At 34.1% G+C, this 21,257-nt stretch overlaps 1 protein-coding gene across 4 annotated transcripts in view; it reads right to left on the bottom strand.

Annotated features, from left to right (window-relative positions):
* Positions 1-21,257, bottom strand: part of PHTF2 (putative homeodomain transcription factor 2) — a 167,577-nt gene that overhangs the window by 18,271 nt on the left and 128,049 nt on the right. For 3 of the 4 annotated variants that reach the window (XM_027838699.1, XM_027838698.1, XM_027838700.1), the window contains 2 exons: positions 11,930-12,148; positions 1,957-2,085 (listed from right to left, as the gene is read on the bottom strand). In XM_027838699.1, the coding sequence (XP_027694500.1) occupies positions 1,957-2,085; positions 11,930-12,148 (348 nt within the window). The remainder of the gene's footprint in view (positions 1-1,956; positions 2,086-11,929; positions 12,149-21,257) is intronic. The other variant, XM_027838701.1, reaches the window with a different exon arrangement.

The raw sequence follows: 21,257 nt of genomic DNA, 5'->3' as shown, positions 1-21,257 counted from the left end.
CTTATATAAATTATACAAACTTTACTCTACTTGCCATCCAGGTCATATTGCTCAGCCACCCATGAGGAAGGTCACACCTTGGATCTTATCATTACTATGATAACTATGCCACCTCCATGACTGTGAACTCTGAAACTCCTCTTGTTATTTTCTCAGTTCATCATGCCTGCTATGGCCTCACTTTTTTCATTTGGTATTTTTACCCTACAGTTGACTAGTTGAAATAAAAATTGACACCTTAGTCCTATTCATGCTCTGCCAATCCTAAACCTTGGATTACCAATTACTATCGGCTTTCTCTGTGATGATTTTCATGGGAGAGGGCATGGTGCAGTGGAAATAACACTGAATTTAGAGTCACAGGACCTGGGTTTAAACCCCAGATGTGCTACTTACTACTTCCATAGTCACTCTCCTTCTCTATAAATCCCCTAGTGCCTTCTGGATATCATATAAGCCCTTGTTTTGTGGAAGAGGAATGGTGGTAGGGGGAGGTGTTTATACTGTTAACACTTTTGATTACCTCTAGAATCTCAGAGTTGAAAGGGACATCAGGGGCAATATAGTACACCCCACAAAGCTTAGTTCAAGAACAATCTCTCTTCCCTTGAATACCTTCCCCACCTTTTAATATTCTTCCTACTCCTGTTACCATGTATTGATTTGTGTCTGACTATGTTATATCTTCTCTTCCCCCAGAAAGATGTAAGCTTTTTGAGGACAATGACTATCTTTTCTTGTGTTTGTACCCCAAGTACAGTGCCTTGCACATTGTAGGTATTTTATAAATATTTATTGAATTGAATAGAATCCAAGAGTATAGAGATTCCTTTGAGGTTCTCTCCTATCCATAGCAGTTAAATTCAATAACAATTTAAAAAATCTTAACTGGGCATTTACTATGTATGCGACACAGTACAAAGTACTGTGGGCACAAGGAGCTAAAAGATGGTAGTACTTCTCCTTAAAGTATCCAATGCCCTATTTGGGAAACTTTCGAATGTTTATCTCCTTACCTAGTAAGACTCCTTAAATATTAAAATCCAATTTTAAGATGGTAAAATATATCAATGGAAGAATAAAAGCAGTGATAAAGTTGAATGAAAGGAGGTAAAAAATAAGTAAGGAGGGGTTAAACACTAGTCAATTTTGCAACATCAGATGAGAACAGGCAAAGTTCCAAAGCAAGCAATTCTAATCCCTGTTCCACAAAAGTGATATAATTAAAGACAAGTTACAATGTTCCATAAAGACTTCAACTTCACAAACTAGAATATGCTCCACCCCAAAGAAATTAGGTCAAAACTGAAATAAATCATGATCTGGTAATGGAAACATATAAATAAAAATTTAAGACCCACAGTGTAAGTATCATATTTCTTCAAAGTACTTAAGGTATCTAGAATGAGCTACTCTACTGCTATGATATTAGTACCTGGTACTATATACCTATAATAACCTCTAAGTATTGGGGAGATAAAAATTTCAGAAACTAGCAGGTGATCAATGAATAAACACCTTCTGCATGCAAAATTTTAGATTTCTGAAACCTTCAGCAAGACACCTGAATTAAAACACTAATAGGAAAGCTGTGGCTTTGTTACAAATTACTCTGACTGATATAAAATAGGCAGAAAAAAACCTATCAAAGGCATTTTTGACTTGAAGAAATAGGGTGAGTTTCTAAAGAAAATATCTAACATACTATTTAAAGAAATCCATAATTATTATCTTTTATATTTTATATATAATAATTATATCTATCTCTAATTTATAATTATCAGATAAACTTACATACAACTGATTAATAACTAATTAATATCTACATCATAGCTATTAATTTATAAATTAGAATAAATACTGCAAAGTTAGCATAGTGCTTGGCACATAGTAAGCACTTAATAAATGTTCTCTCATTCATTTTCATTCAAATGAGAATACACGAAAAACACTCACTCGGTTCATAATCATCCCACTGATTTCAAGCACAGACATTTCAGCTTTCTTGCAGTCATTACCTTCCCATACAATTGCACTGACTTTTTCTAATCCTGGGTTGGAGCTGTGGAGCCAGGGCAAATGACTCTGAGAAAAAAAAAAATTGTATAAGTGAAATTTTAAACGAAAACATCCAACAGTTTAACTCCAGAACAAAAATAATGACTAAGATTTTTGACAGACATATCTATAATAGATGACACAAAAATATTAAAAGTACAAAGTTACAAAAATTTGTCAGCTGCACATAGTTAAGAAACTTTTCTATACTAAAAAAATTACAAAATTTACTCTCAGATGCATAGTGAAACTCGCCATTAAGAAGTGATTAACTGAAAATCTAACATTATGTCTACATATTTAGGTGGAAGTTCAAACTAGTATGTATAAGTGAAATGAACATTATTGAACTCATTAGGACCTTCAAAAACATTCAATTTTAATAATAATAATGATAATGATAATAAATAGCTAACATTTATGTAGCACTTAATATGTGCCAGGCACTGTACTATGTGCTTTACAATCACTATCTTACTTGATCCTCACAACAACCCTGGGAAGTAGGTGCTATTATTATCTCCATTTTATAGATAAAAGAAAACAGAAGCCAAGTGACTTGCCCAGGGTAACAAAGCTAATAAATGATTAAGATCACATTTGAATTCAGGTCTTTCTGATTTCCAGGCCCAGCACTCCATCCACTGCACCACCTAACTGGTAAATTAGACAAAAATCTGAAGGAATCTTGCCAATATGAGATATTTAACAGTTATGATAGTAAGAGAAAAGGGTATTAAATGAGAGTTTTAGTACTACTAAAAGCAAAACACTGTTGTTCATGAGTCGTTTCAGTTGTATACAACTCTTCATGACCCCATCTGGAGTTTTCTTGGCAAAGATACTGGAGTGGTTTGTCATTTCATTTTACACATGAGGAAACTAAGGCAAACAGGGTTAAATGACTTGCCCTGGGTCAAACAGCTAGTGAGTGTCTAAGGCCAGATTTGAACTCATTAAAATGAGTCTTCCTGCCTCCAAGCTAGGACTCCAAGTGCTCTATCCACAGCTTCACCTAGCTGCCTCTAAAAGCAAGATACCCTATCATTATTTGTAAGCCATATCCAAAAGAAAGGAAACTATTGACCTCTGCGGACAGCACAATAAAGAAGTGAGGTTGTAAAATACAGATAAACAAGAATTCTTGATTTACCCTGAAAAAAGGACAAGGATAAAGGGTTGTATATTGTGATAGAGCAATTATACATACCATTATTATTTATCTATAGACAACTTATATGTACAGGATATGCATCTCAAATCTTTAATATTTATATTTATTATCTAATGTTATTTAAGCAAATGACAGAATTTGTAACATCCTTGAGAAGCAAAGATCATGGAAACTTAGAAATAGGAAGAAACTCAAAGGTGACAGGAATTGCCTTTACAATATCTCGATAGCATAGTTTTCAAATTTTAGTATATTATATTTGGTTACATAACTAAGTTCTTTTTTTTTTTGTTTTTGGTTAGGCAATGGGGTTAAGTGATTTGCCCAGGGTCACACAGCTAGTAAGTGTTATGTGTTTGAGGCCGCATTTGAACTCAGCTCCTCCTGAATCCAGGGCCAGTGCTCTTCCGACTGTACCATCTGGCTGCCCCCATAACTAAGTTCTAACCACAAACTGCAATAGTTCAGTATTATTAAAATATGGCTATAATGTGCTCTTTAAAATACAATAATTCAGGATTTGTGCATGGCCTGAAGGGATTATAACAAAATATTTCAAAGACTTAAGGAATCTACTATTTGCCTCTAGGGGAAATAAAATTACAGTGATATTTTTCAATGAAAATATAAAATGATAATTAAGCTATAGAAAAAATAGTTCCAGGAGATCAACATGCTATCCCTTATCTACATTATGAAATCTATCAAATATATTTTCTTCCTGGAAAGCAATACTAAGGTAACTCACAAAAGTTAATAAATAACAAAAACCTAAGACAAAATATGACATCTATATACATAAAATCATTTTTCATTACAATAATAATGATTATGTCTTATTTATTGCTAAAACTCTTATATTTTATCATTTGGTTGACAAGTGTCACAGTAAAGTTCCACTCCAGAAGCAATTTCTTTTTAAAAAGTCAGAATTTTGAAAGAGTCATTGAAGTATTTTTTTAAAAAAGAGATGGTGAAAAAAGGCAGTTAAAAGTGTATGTAAATGGCAGGAACAATATTTCACTGTGAATGCATAGGTTCCTTTATTTCATTATCACCCTCTGGGGGAAATAAGCAGAAGACAGCCAGAAGTTCAAGACCTGTAATAATAATAATACCTTGTACTCATACAGTACTTAAGAACTTTAAAAGATCCAACAAGGTATCCCAGCAATAATAGGAAGCTGCCTCTGAAGTTCAAAGTAACAACTTGAGCAGTTTCTGAACTCTGAGGTTGTTTATATTACAGTTCTAAGAGACCTGCTTTTACACAGAACACTTCAGGGACCTTCCCTCAAGTACTCTAAGCAGTATTCTGCCCCACTCTTAGATTCTCCACTTGAAAAATAATACTTTAGAAGTCAAACATTGTTACAGTGTGAAGTAACATTAGAGATCATCTACTCCAAGTCTTTCATTTTGTAGATAAGAAAATTGAGCCTCAGAGAGGTTAAGTGGCTTGCTAAAAGTCAAATATGCTAATCAATAGCAGAATGGAGACTAGAACATAGATCTCTTGACTCCTAGAGTTGAATACTATTTTTACAAGCCCACACTATCTTCCTTTGCTCCCTAGAGATCTATGACTATCTCTTCTCCAAGAAAATGGAGAAGTGAGGGATGAAAAAGGTGAGCCAAAGAAGGGTTGAAAGAGATAATAGTAAATTAAAATGATTACATAGAAATACTTCATGCATATAATAAAAATATCCTTGTTGAACCATACATAGGCCAATATGTAGAAAGAATGAAATACTACTTTTCCCCTGAAAGTCAAAGAAAATGTCAGTAGATCCCCAAATGAGTTTCTTTAATAATTGTCTTACAGTTCCTCCCTAATACATTTTTCAAAATAAAGTTTGAAACTGTTTTAATGACTTCTCTCTTAGCAAAATTCCCAACAGTTGGGGCTTCTTATTAACATTAAAATGCTTAAAATCTTTAAAATCTAAATAACAGTAAAACAATGCAAACAAACCCATAGTGACCAACAGCATTGCAAAAGAAGGAATGATAGTCATCAAAATCCTCCACGCACAGAAGAATACCATTACAACAGTATTATGTTCAACTATAGTTCTGTGTTACATGACGAAAAGAGAAAATACAAAGTTTACTTGTGGATTAATGCCACAGTTATTCTTGGGCTTTAAAAGAGAAATATGAAGAACATACTGCAACCTAGAAATTTGATATAGGAGAAGTCTGATCACATTATTTAAATATTTCCTTCCTTCTTCGGCACAATGTCTTCCTCTGCCTTCTATGGTAACAGGAAAAAATTCCTTTACAAGTTCAGTCATTTCAGTTGTGTCTGACTCTTCATGATCCTATTTGGGGATTTCTTGGCAAAGATACTGGAGTATCTTAATACTCAATAGCCAAAAGGGAAATACTAGTTATAGAACTGAGAACTATTTAAACTGGTCATGTTGCCATGTCACAGTTAATGGTATAACTAACAATTTTCTTTGAACAAAAGATATTTGGAAGCTTTTATATTTGGACCTATGCTTTTGTCTGATTTTTTTTGCTTTTCCTCAGTTAGCCCATCTCTTGTCTTCTCCAATTACACAATTACACAATTTATATTTTCTTCTCCAGCTCATTTTACAGATGAGGAAACTGAATCAAACGGGATTAAGTATCTTGCCCAGGGTCACATGGCTAAAAAGCATCTGAAGCAGGATTTATTTGAACTTAGATCTTCTTGACTCCAGGCCAGGTGCTCTATCCACTGCGTCACTTAGCTGCCCTGCTTTTGGGACCAATTTTTCACAGAAGAATAAGAAAACTGGAGAACTCTTTTATGTTAAGGGTTGAATGGGGAATGTACCACATGTAAAAACAATTTATTTTCAATAATATTTGCTTTCAATTATTATTCACTAAACAAAACTACTTTTCCAGATAATTTTAACATGAGAAAATGTATAATTTTGTTTTTAAATTTCTTGGGAAAATCACACTTTTATAAATTAAAGTCCAAATTATTTTCCTATAATATTTATTCTCTAATTGTAACCATGTTTCTGTATGAACATTAAGATATTTTTACAGAAATATTCTCTCTAAAGAATGTTGAAAATTGTAAATCTAAACCCTCAAACTTGTGGCAACAAGCCTCAATAGCCAAAAGGGATATACTAGCTATAGAGCTGAGAACTGTTTAAACCGGTCATGTTGCCACGTCACAGTTAATGGTATAACTAATAATTTTCTTTGAACAAAGGATATTTGGAAGCTTTTATATTTGGACCTATGCTTTTGTCTGATTTTTTTTTGCTTTTCCTCAGTTAGCCCATCTCTTGCCTTCTCCAATTACACAACTCACTAGTTATAATGAATTAGTAAATGTATCATTACAAAACAATTTTATTTCTCCTAGCAGCTTCAATATGTTATTCAACAGAGTAACTACACATTCTTTTTTAAAACTCTGAAGTTACTGAATAATGATCATGATGTTGGATTTAAAAATAACTCTACATATTAGTAAAGTTATCAAAAGATAGAAACACCAAAATTTATATTTAAAAATGTTGGTCAAGGTCATTGGTCAAGGTCTTGCAGCCAAGATGACCGCTTGAAAAGAGGCAGGCAACTTAGCTCCCACACACCTTCTACAAGAAAAACCTGAAAATCACTCCAGACAGAACAATGACCAAAAATCCAATGAGAAATTACAGTAAGTAACTTCTCCCACCCAAGAACTACATAAAAAGTCAGCCAGAATGTCATGGCAAGGGGCAAGTAGGCTGCTTACAAAGCTAATACCAGTAAACTCAAACAAGATGATAACCTTCCAGCAAGATCAGAGATACCTGTAGCCTTCAAAGACCCAGTGAAAGTGAAGGACCCTAGCGAGAAAATGCCAGTGAGGTTAAAACCCACACTAGGCACCTTATAAGGCAGAGAAATGTTCAGACCAAGATACCAAGCTCCCTAGCATTTTGTCCTAAAATGTCAGAGGGCCCTGAAAATCCAGTGCTCTGAACCTTAGTGATCAGGGGAAAGGAGAGAACACCCTAACCCCGAGAAGAGGAGGTCTGCACAGAAAACCATATAACCCAAAGGAAAGCAAGTAAGATTGACCACCTCACCCAAAAACACAGCAGATGGGTGGACCTGGCACAAAAATCTCAGTTCAGGAATCAAGGTTAGAAAGTGTGATTCTGTAACATATGCTAGCAACAACTCAAAGGAAAAAATGGATTTTCTATAAGAACCTAGAAAAAAAGAAAGCAAGAGATATAAAAGCTCAAGAATTGGAAAGAGAATAACTTGAAACAGAAAATAGTAAACCTTACCTAAGTAACAGACTCCTTAAAAACTAGAAAAGACCAAATTGTAATTAATAAGTCTATGAGACAGCAAGAAATACTAGAACAAAATCAAAAGACTGAAATTATATATATATATATGTGTGTATATATATATATATATATATATAAAAGATTTCAAAAAGAAACAACCTAGAGATCCACTGGAGATAATTTCAGAATCACTAGCTTCCCTGAAAACTATGATTTAAAAAAAAAAAAGGCTTGGACTCTGTATTTCAAGAATTCATAAAATGAAAACTGCCCGTATCTATTAAAACAGAGGGCAAAGTGAAACTAGAAAGAATCCATTGTTTACCTCCTGAAACAATACCTAAAAGGAAAAGTCTCAAAAATTACATACCTAAAATCCAGAACTTCCAGAAAAAACACTGCAAGCAACCAGAAATAAGGAGTTCAAATACTAATGAACAACACTTACCGAAAACAGACAAAACATGTTTGAACTCTCTTCCTCTCACACGCACACGCGCACGCATATGCGCGCGCGCACACACACACAGATAAATACATTAAACCATTAAACTCAACAAAACTTAGATAGGGAGGGGAAAGCAATAAAAAGGGAAGATAATACCAGGGAGGGAACAGTCACAAGCAAAATAAACTTGCTGGTCCCTAAGAAGGTATTAAAAGGGAGAAAAAGATAAAAAACAGAATCTAAGAAGATACCTATAAATTGAGGCATAGGTGAAGAAACTGTGGCATATGAATGTAACAGAATTTTATCATGCCATAAGAAATATGATGATATTCATATTTCATGGGAAGTATGAATGGATACATAGTTAAGTGAGCAGACCCTGATAAATTTATACAGTGAGAACACTGTAAATACAAACAACTTTGAAAGGTTTAAGAACTCTGATCAAAACAATGACCTATAAGGAAGGATGTTACCTCCTGACAAAGAGGTGAAGGACTCAAGGTACAGAAAGAGACATACATTTTTTTGGACATAGTTACCATTTAAATTTATTTTGCTTGACTATGGTTATTTATTAGTAGGGCTTTTCTCCCCTCTCTTTTTAACTGGGGAGAGGAGAGCAATATCGATGCCTACCCCCCCCCCAAAAAAAGCCACTGAAGCATTTTAAAAATGCACACAGTGGAACAGAAGAAAATTCAGAAAATAAAGACAAGAAGGACATTTTTTAAACATGTAGAATTTATTGCATTCTATTTTTCAAAAAAGCAAGTGGTAGGAAATGGAGATTCATGTCTTACATCATCCTCTCTTTGTGTTCTACTGTATATGTGAAAAAATGGATTTTTTTTTTTGGTACTTAAGTTCAGAGTAAATTTTTAAGTGCTAGTCATATTTAGGAAGTTAAGTTATTCATAACATAAATATACATTAACTATAGTATTCCAGATTAGTTTCACAACAATGTTTAGAGAGCCAAAACAGCTTTTACCCCAAAACTAAGTGGGAAGAAAAAGAACATAATGTTTTGTTTTTCTAACCAAATTACCACGTGAATAATTTTAAGGAGTAAGAGAGCAAAAGCAGATTTGGTAATCAAACTTAGAGCTAAAAGGAACATTAGTTTTTCTCTTAGGTTCTCGTTTGACAGATGAAGACCCTGCAATTCAGAGATGAAGTGGCCCACACTGGGGCACTCGAGTTATTGACAAAGATAGCATCAGAACTCAGTTTTTCTGACTTCCTGCTCAGGGCTCTTTCCATTACATGAAGCACCCTACCTTGACCTCTACAGATCTGAAATTTGTCATTTTCAAACATATGAGGGCAAGCAATACTATCATAAGTTTGAAACAGTGTAACTGCAACTTAGTGCAGTGTGGAAATTTATATATAATAAATTGACCTAAGGAAGGTCTCTAATTTTATTATTATTATTATTAAAATCTTGTTTCATTATTATTAGACTGCATTTGGTATTTTCTGTTGACCTATTTATTCTCTGACAACCTGCCTAGGAGTTGCCCAAGGGACCAAATTTAAAATATAATATACCTTAAATTTGATTTATGAGTCACCTTGAAACATGAGGGCAAATATATTTTTCGAATGGGTATAATTACTGGATTTCAAGGAAATTTAGTACATTTGTAGATTATAGGGATTTATTATTAAGAAAAAAAAATGCTTCATTTCAACTTCTTAAAAAAATAGGCTTATAATGAAAAAATGATTCCCTTATCCTCCTCTGAAGTTAGTGTATCTCTTTACATGACTGCACTAAGGACTATATGTTGACAGCTTCTAGCAAAAAGTTCTAAACTTCTCAGAGGTTGTTTGTCCTTCGTTTTTGAAGAGGACCAATGACATCAGAAAGGTAACTTCTTGACTTGCAAGTGAAGTGGATTTCAGTGAGGCAGGGCTGTGCAAAGTCACTAGCCTCACTCTCTCCTCTGGAGCCATCTGGGTCCAGTGGCAACATATAGATCAGGACAACTGGAGATAGCCTTGGGAGACCTTGGTCTTTTAAAGCTAAGGTCTTTAACAGGTCTCAGTTTGTCTGAGGCAACACCTATTAGGGAAACATTTCAGAAGTAGAGGATTTCTGGAAGCTTAATAGAGTAGAATAATAGAATGATGAGCATGTGGCAAAGTTGCTACTAAAAGTCAGGCTACTACATCTAATTAGGTTGTAACATATTACCAAATGATGGCTAGCTTATAATAAGTGATATAAAAGATATAATGAAGAGGTGGACCAGTCAGGAAATAAAGAGCAAGGGAAAATAGATGGACAGACCAAGTATACTAGTATCCATGAAATATTAAAACTCACAAAGAAGGTCTTTAGCACATTAGGCAGAGTTTCTATGGAAGATCTATGGAATAATACAGTCAAGAATCACAAAGGATGAGAAAGCATATATGGATTGAAATCTACATGGATTAAATCATTAATCCATTGATATTTATTGAACCTCTGAATGTTAGCTAGTTTGCAAATATAATAATTCTTTTTAGCATTCTGAGAATTTAAACCACTGTATATCTTTTAAAAACTTTTTACTTTAAATGTGAGAGAAATGATTACTTCTCTCTTATATTAAATAACCAATTGTTAATATTGGAGAGATCCAGGATATTTTACTTTCCTATTTCCTCATTCAGAAATCCACCCCTTATAAGTTATTCAGCCAGCATCTGAAGGACATTGCTGATAAGATTAGATTTAATATTCTTCTCAATTCTTGTTCAGACCTCACACAACTGGGGAAGCCCACTGCGTTTTACTCAGGCTTAGGTGGGGAATAGATTCTTTGTCTAGACTGCCAAGGCTGGAGGTGGTCTGGAAGTAAGAGTGACATAGTTGGGGCAGCTAGGTGGCACAGAGAACCAGTCCTGGAGTCAGGGGGACCTGAGTTCAAATGTGACTTCAGACACTTACTAGCTGTGTGACCCTAAGCAAGTCTGTTAACCCCAATTGCCTGGGGCGAGGGGCGGGGGGCAGGGGGCAGGTAGAGAAAGAGTGACATAATCAAAGGCATGTCTCCCAGTTCTTGATTAGAATAGGTCCACCTCTCATTATAATATTCATTCTTTCATTACTCTTCTAAGGGCATATAAGTATCCAGAGGCTGCTATGATTCATCTTTGGTTTATGAAAGACAGCCAAATGACCATCCTTTTATTATTTGCTAGCCATAATTAATACAATGATTAATTACCCAGAAATTATGTCTCTCAAACTTTTCACTCATCACAAACAATAAAAACAACTACATTTTGTTTTGTAGGATCATGGATCTGGAGGGGACCTCACAGATCAACAGGTCCAATCCTACTATTTTATAGATGAGGCAACTGAGACCCACAGAGGTTAAACTGACTCAGCCAAATTCACAGGCAGATAAGACGCAGAATTGGGATTTCAAGTCAAATCTATTTTTTCCACTACTCAACACTGCCATCAATATTATAAGCCCTAGACATAAGTAGAACATACTAGAGGCATGTTCTCATTTGAAGAAAAGATGTGTGAAGAATCACAAATTCTTAAAATAGGAGCAGGACAAGGACTGGGAGGGATAATTATCCAAATTATTAAAAGATTTTTTTTACTTTAAGACAAGGTTCCTTAAAAATTAAATTCACCTAGTATATTTTAATCATTATTTGATAAACAAAAGCCAACCTGATGCACAGCTTTTCAAGAATCTATTTCACAAAGTGAAGTAACCTGTAATCTAAATTCTGAATTTCCGTGTCTTAATACAATTAGGCTACATAAATACAAACAGGAAAAAATGTGTAAACGGAACACTGTTTTAGTTCAAGGCGAGTTTTTTGTTTCTTTACTCTCTAGTCTTTCAGAGCTCACAAGTTCAAAGGAGCACGCAGCTCCATATAATCCAGTTGCTGTAAACTAACCTGATGAAAAGGGTCGTCTCTATATTCCTTTTTCATAAATGGATTAACTTGAGGATTTTCCACATCTGTCTCACTGGTACAAGATGAACGGCATTCTGCACAATGTAACAAGTCTTCCCATAATACATCTTCTGTTTCTGATTCTGGCCTTGTACTCTCAGAATCTTGTCTGGAGCTTGAACAGCGAGAGCTGCAACTAGTACCCGATTTAGGGGCATCCTGAAAGTAAGATATTCTTTGACATTAATGCAGTTTATATATTCTAACTGAAAGGTCTTCTAGAAACCATTCAATTAAGTTGATGCCAGGTTTGTTTGTTTTTTAATTTATGAAAGGAAAGAATAAGACAGCCAAACATTATGAAAAGTGACCACTTCTTTTCCCCTGTATTTATTACATACTTACATATTATTTGGTAGTAGATACAAAAAGCACACCCACCCCAAAATTTATGTGATTTCACAGCTAATAACTACCATACACTTTTCAATATTTAACAAAGTATTATTGTGCCTGTTTTCTATCTCCTAACTTCATATGAACTTCACAATCAGGCTTGGCATGAACCAGGTATAAACTTTTGTCTCTGTACATTCAGCATCAAACTCACTGGGATATACGATTCATATTAAGTCTGGTATGTTCTCTGTTCTGTAGTTTTATTTTAGTCTTCAGTAGCAACAAAAAGTAGGAACCCTTGGGGCAGCTAAGTGGCGCAGTGGACAGAGCACCAGCCCTGGAGTCAGGAGGACCTGAGTTCAAATCTGACCTCAGACACATAACACTATCTGTGTGACTCTGGGCAAGTCACTTAACCCCAATCGCCTCACCTTAAAAAAAAAAAAGTAGGAATCCCTAAATAAACTAATAGTAACCAATAGATCTCAGTACTTTTAATTTATATTTTTCAAATGAAAATCCCACATATTTTTAAAAATTACAGTAAAAAACTTCAACCAGATAAACAACTTAAAATACTAAGATACACTACTTTGAAAAAACAAAAGCCTAAGATACCAACTCTGTTTTTGAAGCTAATAAGGTAAACCACATTCATATCTAACACAAATTTTGTCTAAATTTTTTATTAAACAACTATTAACAACAATCTTGAATTATTTAAGAAGGATGTTTTTTAAAATGAGAAAAATTTTCCCAGGAAAGACCAAGTAAGGATATGGCCTAAAATATAGGAGATAAGTTTCACATTATTAATGTACCAGTATCCTTAGTCTTAAAACTTCCAACAACATCTTTGCTTTTTCCCCTCCTTCCTTTAAATCTCCATAACTACTGTGCAACCAAATTCAAATGAATTTTTCTTCAAAATGTTTTCTGCATTCATATCTTGCTTTTTGTTCCTCACTGTCACAATCCTCATTTAGGCCTTCATTCATAATAAGGTATGGGAATAGCTTACCTATTGTAAAAGCCTTTACTTAAGCTTCTTTTCCAATCAAAAAATCAATCCTATACACACCATGATTAGATTAATGCTCCTAAGCCACCAATTTAATCATGTAATTCCACTGCTTCCAAAATTTCAGTGAATAGCTCTCAACCACCCATCCTAGAAGATAATGTTTAAATTCCTTAGACTAACATTTTAGGTCATCCTTGAGTCTTGGTCAACCTACCTCTTTGCCTCATTTCTCCTTAGCCCCCAGATGAATCTTCTGGTCCACCAAACCTGAGGCAATGGAGGATTGCAGGAAATAGAATGGTTCAAGAATCAAGACTGCATATGTTTAAATTCCACCTCTTACACTTCCTACCTGAGTGACCTGGGCAAGTCACTTAATCTTTGTGTGCCTTAGTTTTCTCATCTGTAAAATAAAGGAATTGGACTAGCTGACCTCTGAGGTCACCTTCAGCTCTACATCCAGTATGATCTTAATCACCATCCTATAAGCCTGTCTTGTCTTTAAGCCTTAGTTGACCTTTTTCCTCATTACCTATCTGAATCTTCAAGTGTCACATTCTCTAAGAAGTTTTTCTGTCTAAGAAGCAATGGCTTCTTCCTTCTTCCTTGATGACTTCTATTACCCATCTGGAAATTAGTATTACATCACTTAATGAAATATCTTATGTTTTGAATTATTTAACTCTCACGTTATAACTGCTGATGTGTTTCTGAATTATCTCCTCAAATAGGTGACCGGTTAATTGAGGACAAAGAATTAATGTTATTCTTTACTTTTTCCTAAAATGATTTGTATGCATTGTATTTTACATGTTTAGAAAGAATTTAAATGATAGAGTCTTTAAAATCTCTATCAGTCTGCTATGAAAAAAAATAATACGCATCAATCTGTCTCAGAAAAGTAAAGGTGGAGAGAATAAAGAACAGAAAGAAATGATAACAGAATAAAGTGAACATTACCAGGAAAACAATTTATAGCACAATAACACTCTAAAAATGGACAACTTTGAAAGACTTCAGAACTCTGTTCAAGGCAGTGACTATGATTCCAGAGGACTGAATGACAAAGAATGCTTCTCATTCTCCTGACATAAGGGTGATGAACTAAATATGTAGAACAAGACATACATTTTGGACATAGCCAAAGCGGGGGTTTGTTTTGTTTGACTATGAATATTTGTTACAAGATCCTCTCAGTACCCTGCAGTAAGGAGGAAGGGGGGGGGGGAATCACTGGTTAAATTAAAAAAAAATTTAAAGAGAATGAAAGTCAGGAGAAGCTCTAAAGAGACTAAGTTGCTTTGTGCTTTAAAAAAAAGGTTATAAAGGGTGTCTCAAAAGTCTTAGTGCAACTTACAATTTAGATCTGCACTAAGACTTTTGGGGCACCCTGTGTTAAAATATTTCAGACTCAAAATTTCTGGAATAGGTAATATTATAAAAGACAAAAAGCAGCACAAAATTAGTCACATTTACTTAAAATTTAAAAGCTTTTAAGTAGCTTGGATTTCATAACAACCTCTGGTACTACGGCAAAGTGCCTTAGTAATTTTGTGGTCTGGAATTTCACATGCTTGAGAATTTTCACTTCTAAAAACTTCAAAGTTCATCATTTTAAAAAGAATCAAGCTAATAAATTAAACAACTCTAAAAGTATCAAACATGTTATTATTGTTGCTTTTGGCTTTTTTGTTGCAGACCTGTGAGAACTCCATCACCTTCCACCAATGCAGAAAAGCAACTCAAGTGAGACCTGAAGTCTTAAAAAGTTGCCAAGAACAGATAACTGACTTGCCCACACTCACACAACTGGTTTGTCAGAGGCAAGACTTGAAACAAGGAAGTTCTTTCTAGAGCCAGTACCTATTTCCATGCTGCTTCTTTTTTTCATAACATGGTCAAGTACATAAATTTACCTAAACTTAATGGTGCATGTAGACTAAAAAATTTATAGAACACTTGACAATTTCAGAAAATACTTTCACATAAATTATCTGAGACTAACAATAACTTTATAAAGTAGGCAGAGCAGGTATTATTCCCATTATACAGAAGAGGAAACAAGAAAGCTACTAGGATTAAATGAATTGCCCAAGGTCATACAGCTAGTAAGCACTAAACTTAATGCTGGACCTAACTCAGATCTTAATTCTGCACTCTTTCTACCATACCATGTTACCTTCTGAATATGAAGGACTCTCTTTAGAGGCCTCAAGGTACTTTCACCAAGGCACAATAATAATAATAGCTTACATTTATATAGTGCTTTTGTGGGATTAATGTACCATAACATATATGATCTCATTTGATCCTCAAAATAACCACATTTACATATAAGTATTGCTAACTCTACATCTGTGGAAACTGAAACTGGTACAAGGTCACAAAGCCACGTCAGTCAATACTCAATAAACATTTATTAAGCATCTACTATGTTCCAGGCACTGTAATGTAATGACAGAAGCAAGATATGAACCAAAATGATTTGATTCCAAACCCAAGGCTCTTTCTATTACACTATGAAACATCTTACAAATGGAATTAATGAGTGTGCTTTTGTACAAATATCATGCCTAACAATGGTTTCCTGAAGTGGAAAAAAAATTCCACCTACACAACCTTTAACTCATACATGGCAGAAATATTGAAATTCAAATTCCAATCCTTGTGCAGCCTGGTTGTTAAAACCTAAATTAAACTAAATTGGAAAATTCTGAATTAAAAGAGAACAAATAAATCAAAGATTTTTGGCTTAACTCTGACACAAGATGTGGATATTGGACAAATCATTCAAAAATAAACCTAAAATTAGCTAGAAGAACCTAAAAGTATTAAGTAAGAACCAATACACCTCTTTAAAAAAAAGAAATCTGAGCAGATCAATTTTTAGAATAATAGAAAAATATGCCATTCATGGGAAAGAATATATATAGTAAACATATGCATACTCATATGTATATATAATATGTATATGTGTGTATGTATATATGTATTATACATATTTAGGAAGACAGACTATTACACTGGGACATAACTGACTGGAGTGTTGTATCGAAAGCTGATGGTGGTGTAGCTCAACAACAAGCTAGTTGAAATTACTAAACGGCAATCCACAGAAGGCAAACTTAGTAACAAGATTATTTAATGGTTTTATTGATGATGGAGATGATTGCCAATGCAGTTTACAAATAATACCAAATTAGCTGGATTTGTTTACACTGACAGAAAATAAAATTCAAAATAACCTGGATAATCTAAGTTCAGCAAAATATTAAAATGAATAGCAGCAAAGAACTAAAATCACTTGACTAAAAAGGAAGTGGTAAAAAGACTAGTGAAGGAAATTGTAGAGTAAAAAAAACAAACAAACCAAAAACAAACAAAACAAACAAAAAAACAACCACCACCATGAATTGTAATAGACAACAAGATGAATCAGTAAACCAGAGGCACTACTACAAAATCAGAGATGATTGTGAGATTAATGGTATGTGCTACTAAAATGACAGCATTGAAACTTAATTCTTTCTCTATAATCAGCAATAGGTGGTGGCCTTAATTCATGATGTTTTACTGTTTCAGCCCTTCTGAATTTCTTCAAGACCTTTAGAGATTTTCCCTGAAGTTTAGCTATGCTGCCACCAGGTGATGGTAGTAAACCACAGAAAGGCCTGATCGACAATGCAAATGCTTTCCATGAGATTCCCTGACTCAAACTTACTCAAATTTATACTCATGGATTTCTTAAGTTTTTCTATATAAACATATATTTCTTGGTTAAAACAGGAAAAGCTCAGAATTTTAATAAGTATTTCATGTGATTATTCTGAATGAAAAAAAGTTATTTCAGATAACTTTTAAAAACAGAACTCCCAACAGCACATTCCAGTACGTTCTTTACCTAATGAAGTGGCTATGTGTTGCCTCCACTTCTCCCATCTCTTTCCATTATTACTTGAGTCCAGTTCCTTTCCTAGCAATTCTCTCCCACCCCCTCTATTAGTTAATCCCCCATCACCACTTCTTGCCTCAGGTTACACTTCAAGGTAGGACTGGTTAAGGGCAGAAGCCTGATGACTGGACACAGTGGGGATAGGAGGAAGAGACAAAGAGGCAAGAGCCTAGGCTCCTTGTCTCTCCTTCCAACCCTCGATCGTGGACCCAAAAGAATTTGTGTTTCCTTAATATTTTGACAACTGTGTTTCAATATAATTGGTTTCCTTTGTAATCCTATATATTTTATTTTCTGCATTTAAAAACACTATTCTGAGGAGACTGGAGGTTTCATTAGACTGCCAAAGGGCACTACAATGCAAAAAAGGCTAAGAAGAACGCTTGCTCTAGCGCACAATTTTCTTGGATGCATGCTGAGCTGAACTAAGGAGAAGCTTCTTTTTTGGTAGTAGTTCCCGGGTCAGTTCCACATTTCCCTACCATTGCTCTCTCAAATACATTCTCTAGAATTTTGTTAACTTAGCTTCCTCGTTCCTAAGGCTGTAAAGGCTCCTCAAATAAAATAAGATACATGCCATCTGAAGCAACTACTGAGAATATCAAACCCTTAGGTCTCAATTCTCCCCAACCACAGGAGGCTTTTTCTTACATTACCACTCTTTTCTTCCCTCTAAGCAGATAATCCCTCCTACCTGATGTTTTATTTTATTAGAATTAGAAGATATTGGAGAGCCAGAAGGGACCCTAGAAATTAGCCAAGATAAGTCTCTTACTTTATAGTTGAGAAAATGAGGGCCAGGGAGGTTTATCTTGTACAATGCCCGCTGTGTTAATTACCAGCCCTACTTAGCTGCAGAAAAGTCCTAGGTTGCAAGCTTGAGATTTTTATGGAGACAAAATTAACACAGTAACTTCCCATTTATTTAGTGGTCACATTCTAGTAGCACTGGGAAGTAAAAAAAGGCTTCAGAGGCATAAAAAAAATAGCTGCTACAAAATCTAAACACTATATTCTTATTTAATGGAGGCACTGAATCATCCTAAGGGCCTTTCTAATATCCCACTGACTTAGGGTTGTTACAAAAATGAAGGTCACTGATTTAGCACATTGGGTTATAGAAGATAATATATTAGATATGTAAGGGGAAAGGTTCCTAGAGGCAGACATATTGACAACAGTGAGTCTGACAGCTGACAAGAAGGGAAAAGTACGAAAAAATAGAGCTATCTGGGCCAGTTTGATGTAGGGGCAAACGGTCCTACTGACCTTAAGCACACTTGAGAAAAATATTATTGTGTTACACTGTTAAATGATAACTGATGTTCATAAAGATGACTGAACCATCAAGAAAATGTGCTATTTCTTCAGTATAGTTAATATGTTTCATATAGCAAGGAAACATACTACATACTGGAAAGACTTCCATTAAAAAGATTCCAATACTTGAAAAGTTTTTGTACTGTTATTCTCTTCATTATGTGGAGTTGTGAATTCACAAAGGCTATAATTAACAGTAAGCTTGGAAACGTCCCAATAAGAGGAAAGGCCCATAAAAAACTGTATGTCTACCACGTTCAGCCACCAAGTTCAGAAATGTTTATTACAAAAATAAAAGAAATGTTTACCACTAAAGGTTTGTGCACATAGTGACAAATTTCTTTTGGCCATTGCAACTCATAAAGATAGGCTAGCCCACTATGACATATATGGATCCATAGAGAAAAGTAGCCACACCCAATGAAACGATGGATTCTTGAAGTATGTTTTGTACTGAAGAGAAGATCCAGATATCTAGAAAATTCACTCATATGGATTATCTCATTCTCCACAATCCTAGATAATTTCAAGTGTTGCTATACTTAGAAAAGAATGGAAATAGAACATAAAATTGAACAAGATTCTAACTAGTTTCTTTACAATATGTTTGAAGTTTGAGTTTCTGAATTTGATACGTAAAAACTGGAAAAAACTAAATGAGAAAATGATTAACTGACTAATAATAAAACAGCAATTACTAGAGGAGAAAATATGAAGTATGGTAAACTGTAAAGTAAATTTTAAAAAGAGAGTGAGTTTGATATAATGAACTTCTCAATTATAAAGATTAAGTGCTGGGGGAAAAAAGCTAACAAGAGTAGTTATAAAAATTTAACCCTTCTATATTATATTTAACCCTTCTGTGTAATTGAAAATAAGAATATTCATGTATGATTCCAGGAATTCCACACATATAGTTAAAAATGTGCTGATGTTTCATTAATACCTAAGCATTATATGAGCCAGGATTGGGACTATAAAAATCCAGATCTCATGATTTTAACACTTTGTAACAATATAAGCATTATTCACCAGGTATACTGTTGCACAGAAATCTTCTGGTTAAACTGCATTTATCTAGAAATAGCAACTAAAAAACGATGTAATACTTTAAATACATCAATGGATGAGATGTCATTGATGTGGGCACCCCCTAAAATAATGCAGAAAATAGCACATCCATGCCTTCTCATTCTACGTAACTCTTGTTCATGTTGCCCCATAAATATTCCACAGTAGGACTACTCAACTTGCTAGAAGTCTTCTTCTAGGTCTCTTAATGAGATTCAAGTACCAAATAACATAGGAACTGCCCCTAATTCTTATCAGTTAGTGAGGATACTTCATTTTCTAGTCATAATCTACTTGATAATGCTTTTTGTGCAAATGTTAATCTCTGAAAATTATGTTGTTCTATTTGAAACCATATGGCATCACTGAAGAAAAAGCTAATGCGAAAAAGAAGGGCTTCTACTTCAAAGAGAAACTTAGGGTTTTTAAAAATGTCAAACAGTTTCCTAAATGCCTGCTGTTTTTGCCCTATTTGATTCTAGGCCTATTCATTTGCATATCTTTCCAAAATATATTACTAATGGATAATCTTTATGGACTTTCCATCCAACTACATATGAATATGAAAAAAGATATTCTTCATCAACTTGATTTTTCCTACTGCTAATTATTAGGCAAATACTTTTGAGTGGCTGTGGATAACATTTGGAAGCCTCCAAAATGTTTTGGGGTTTGACAAAAATTAATATAATATCACCTGAAAAATAAAGCATCTCTTATATTTAGATAATACCAGATGCCATCCATGACAATTTTGTGAAAGTATGTTTCCCTAATATATGCCTTATAATCACAAGATCAAACAAAATTACCTCTGTGGTATGTCTATCAAAGAAATCTTGTAAGAAGGGAACATATACATATTAAGATATCTTATAGGATAAATCCCAAAGTCCTTCAAGGCAACCAACTGGAATGAAATGTAAAATCACAGCAGTAATAAAAATAAAAGATTATACTTTTTATGTCCCTGAATTTCAAAATCTGTTCATCTTGCCAATAACGTATTTACTTCATTTGATTCTTAAAGGGTTTCTGATTTTGAATAATCATCATGTCCTACATAAATAATAGTTAAATAATGTAAAGAAAATAACTAAATGAATGAATTTCATATCAAATCATTCTCACAAATTAGAGAAAATGTATAACTTTGATCTCCTTTCCCATACTTGAGACTTTAGTTTTAAAGTTTAAAGGCTAATAATAAAAGAGGGGGAAAAAACCCGAGACTTCACATGGTGTTTTAAGTTTTGCAAAGTACCTTACAAACATGATTTTGGTTTTCTTCATCTGTCACTGAGTTAAAATTAATGTTGTTTTTATATGCACAATATTTATTACTCATGCTATTTTTGTTCAAAATTTTACCATCTAGATTGTAAAAAGGACTGTCAATTTTCATTTTTGACTCTCCAATTCCTACCACACAAAAAGTACTAAAAAAAATGTAACTGAACATCTGTTGTAATGTAAGTCCCAATTCTCAGATACCATTTCTGTTCTTTTTAAGTTAACATAATGTATATAATGGATTTTTTCTATAATTTATCATGTATTGC

This window comes from Vombatus ursinus, unplaced genomic scaffold (assembly GCF_900497805.2).
Source record: "Vombatus ursinus unplaced genomic scaffold, bare-nosed wombat genome assembly UNPS02014830.1, whole genome shotgun sequence".
Taxonomy (NCBI): domain Eukaryota; kingdom Metazoa; phylum Chordata; class Mammalia; order Diprotodontia; family Vombatidae; genus Vombatus; species Vombatus ursinus.
The sequence above is the reverse complement of the archived record's forward strand: the minus strand, read 5'-3'. Positions and strand labels throughout refer to the sequence as shown.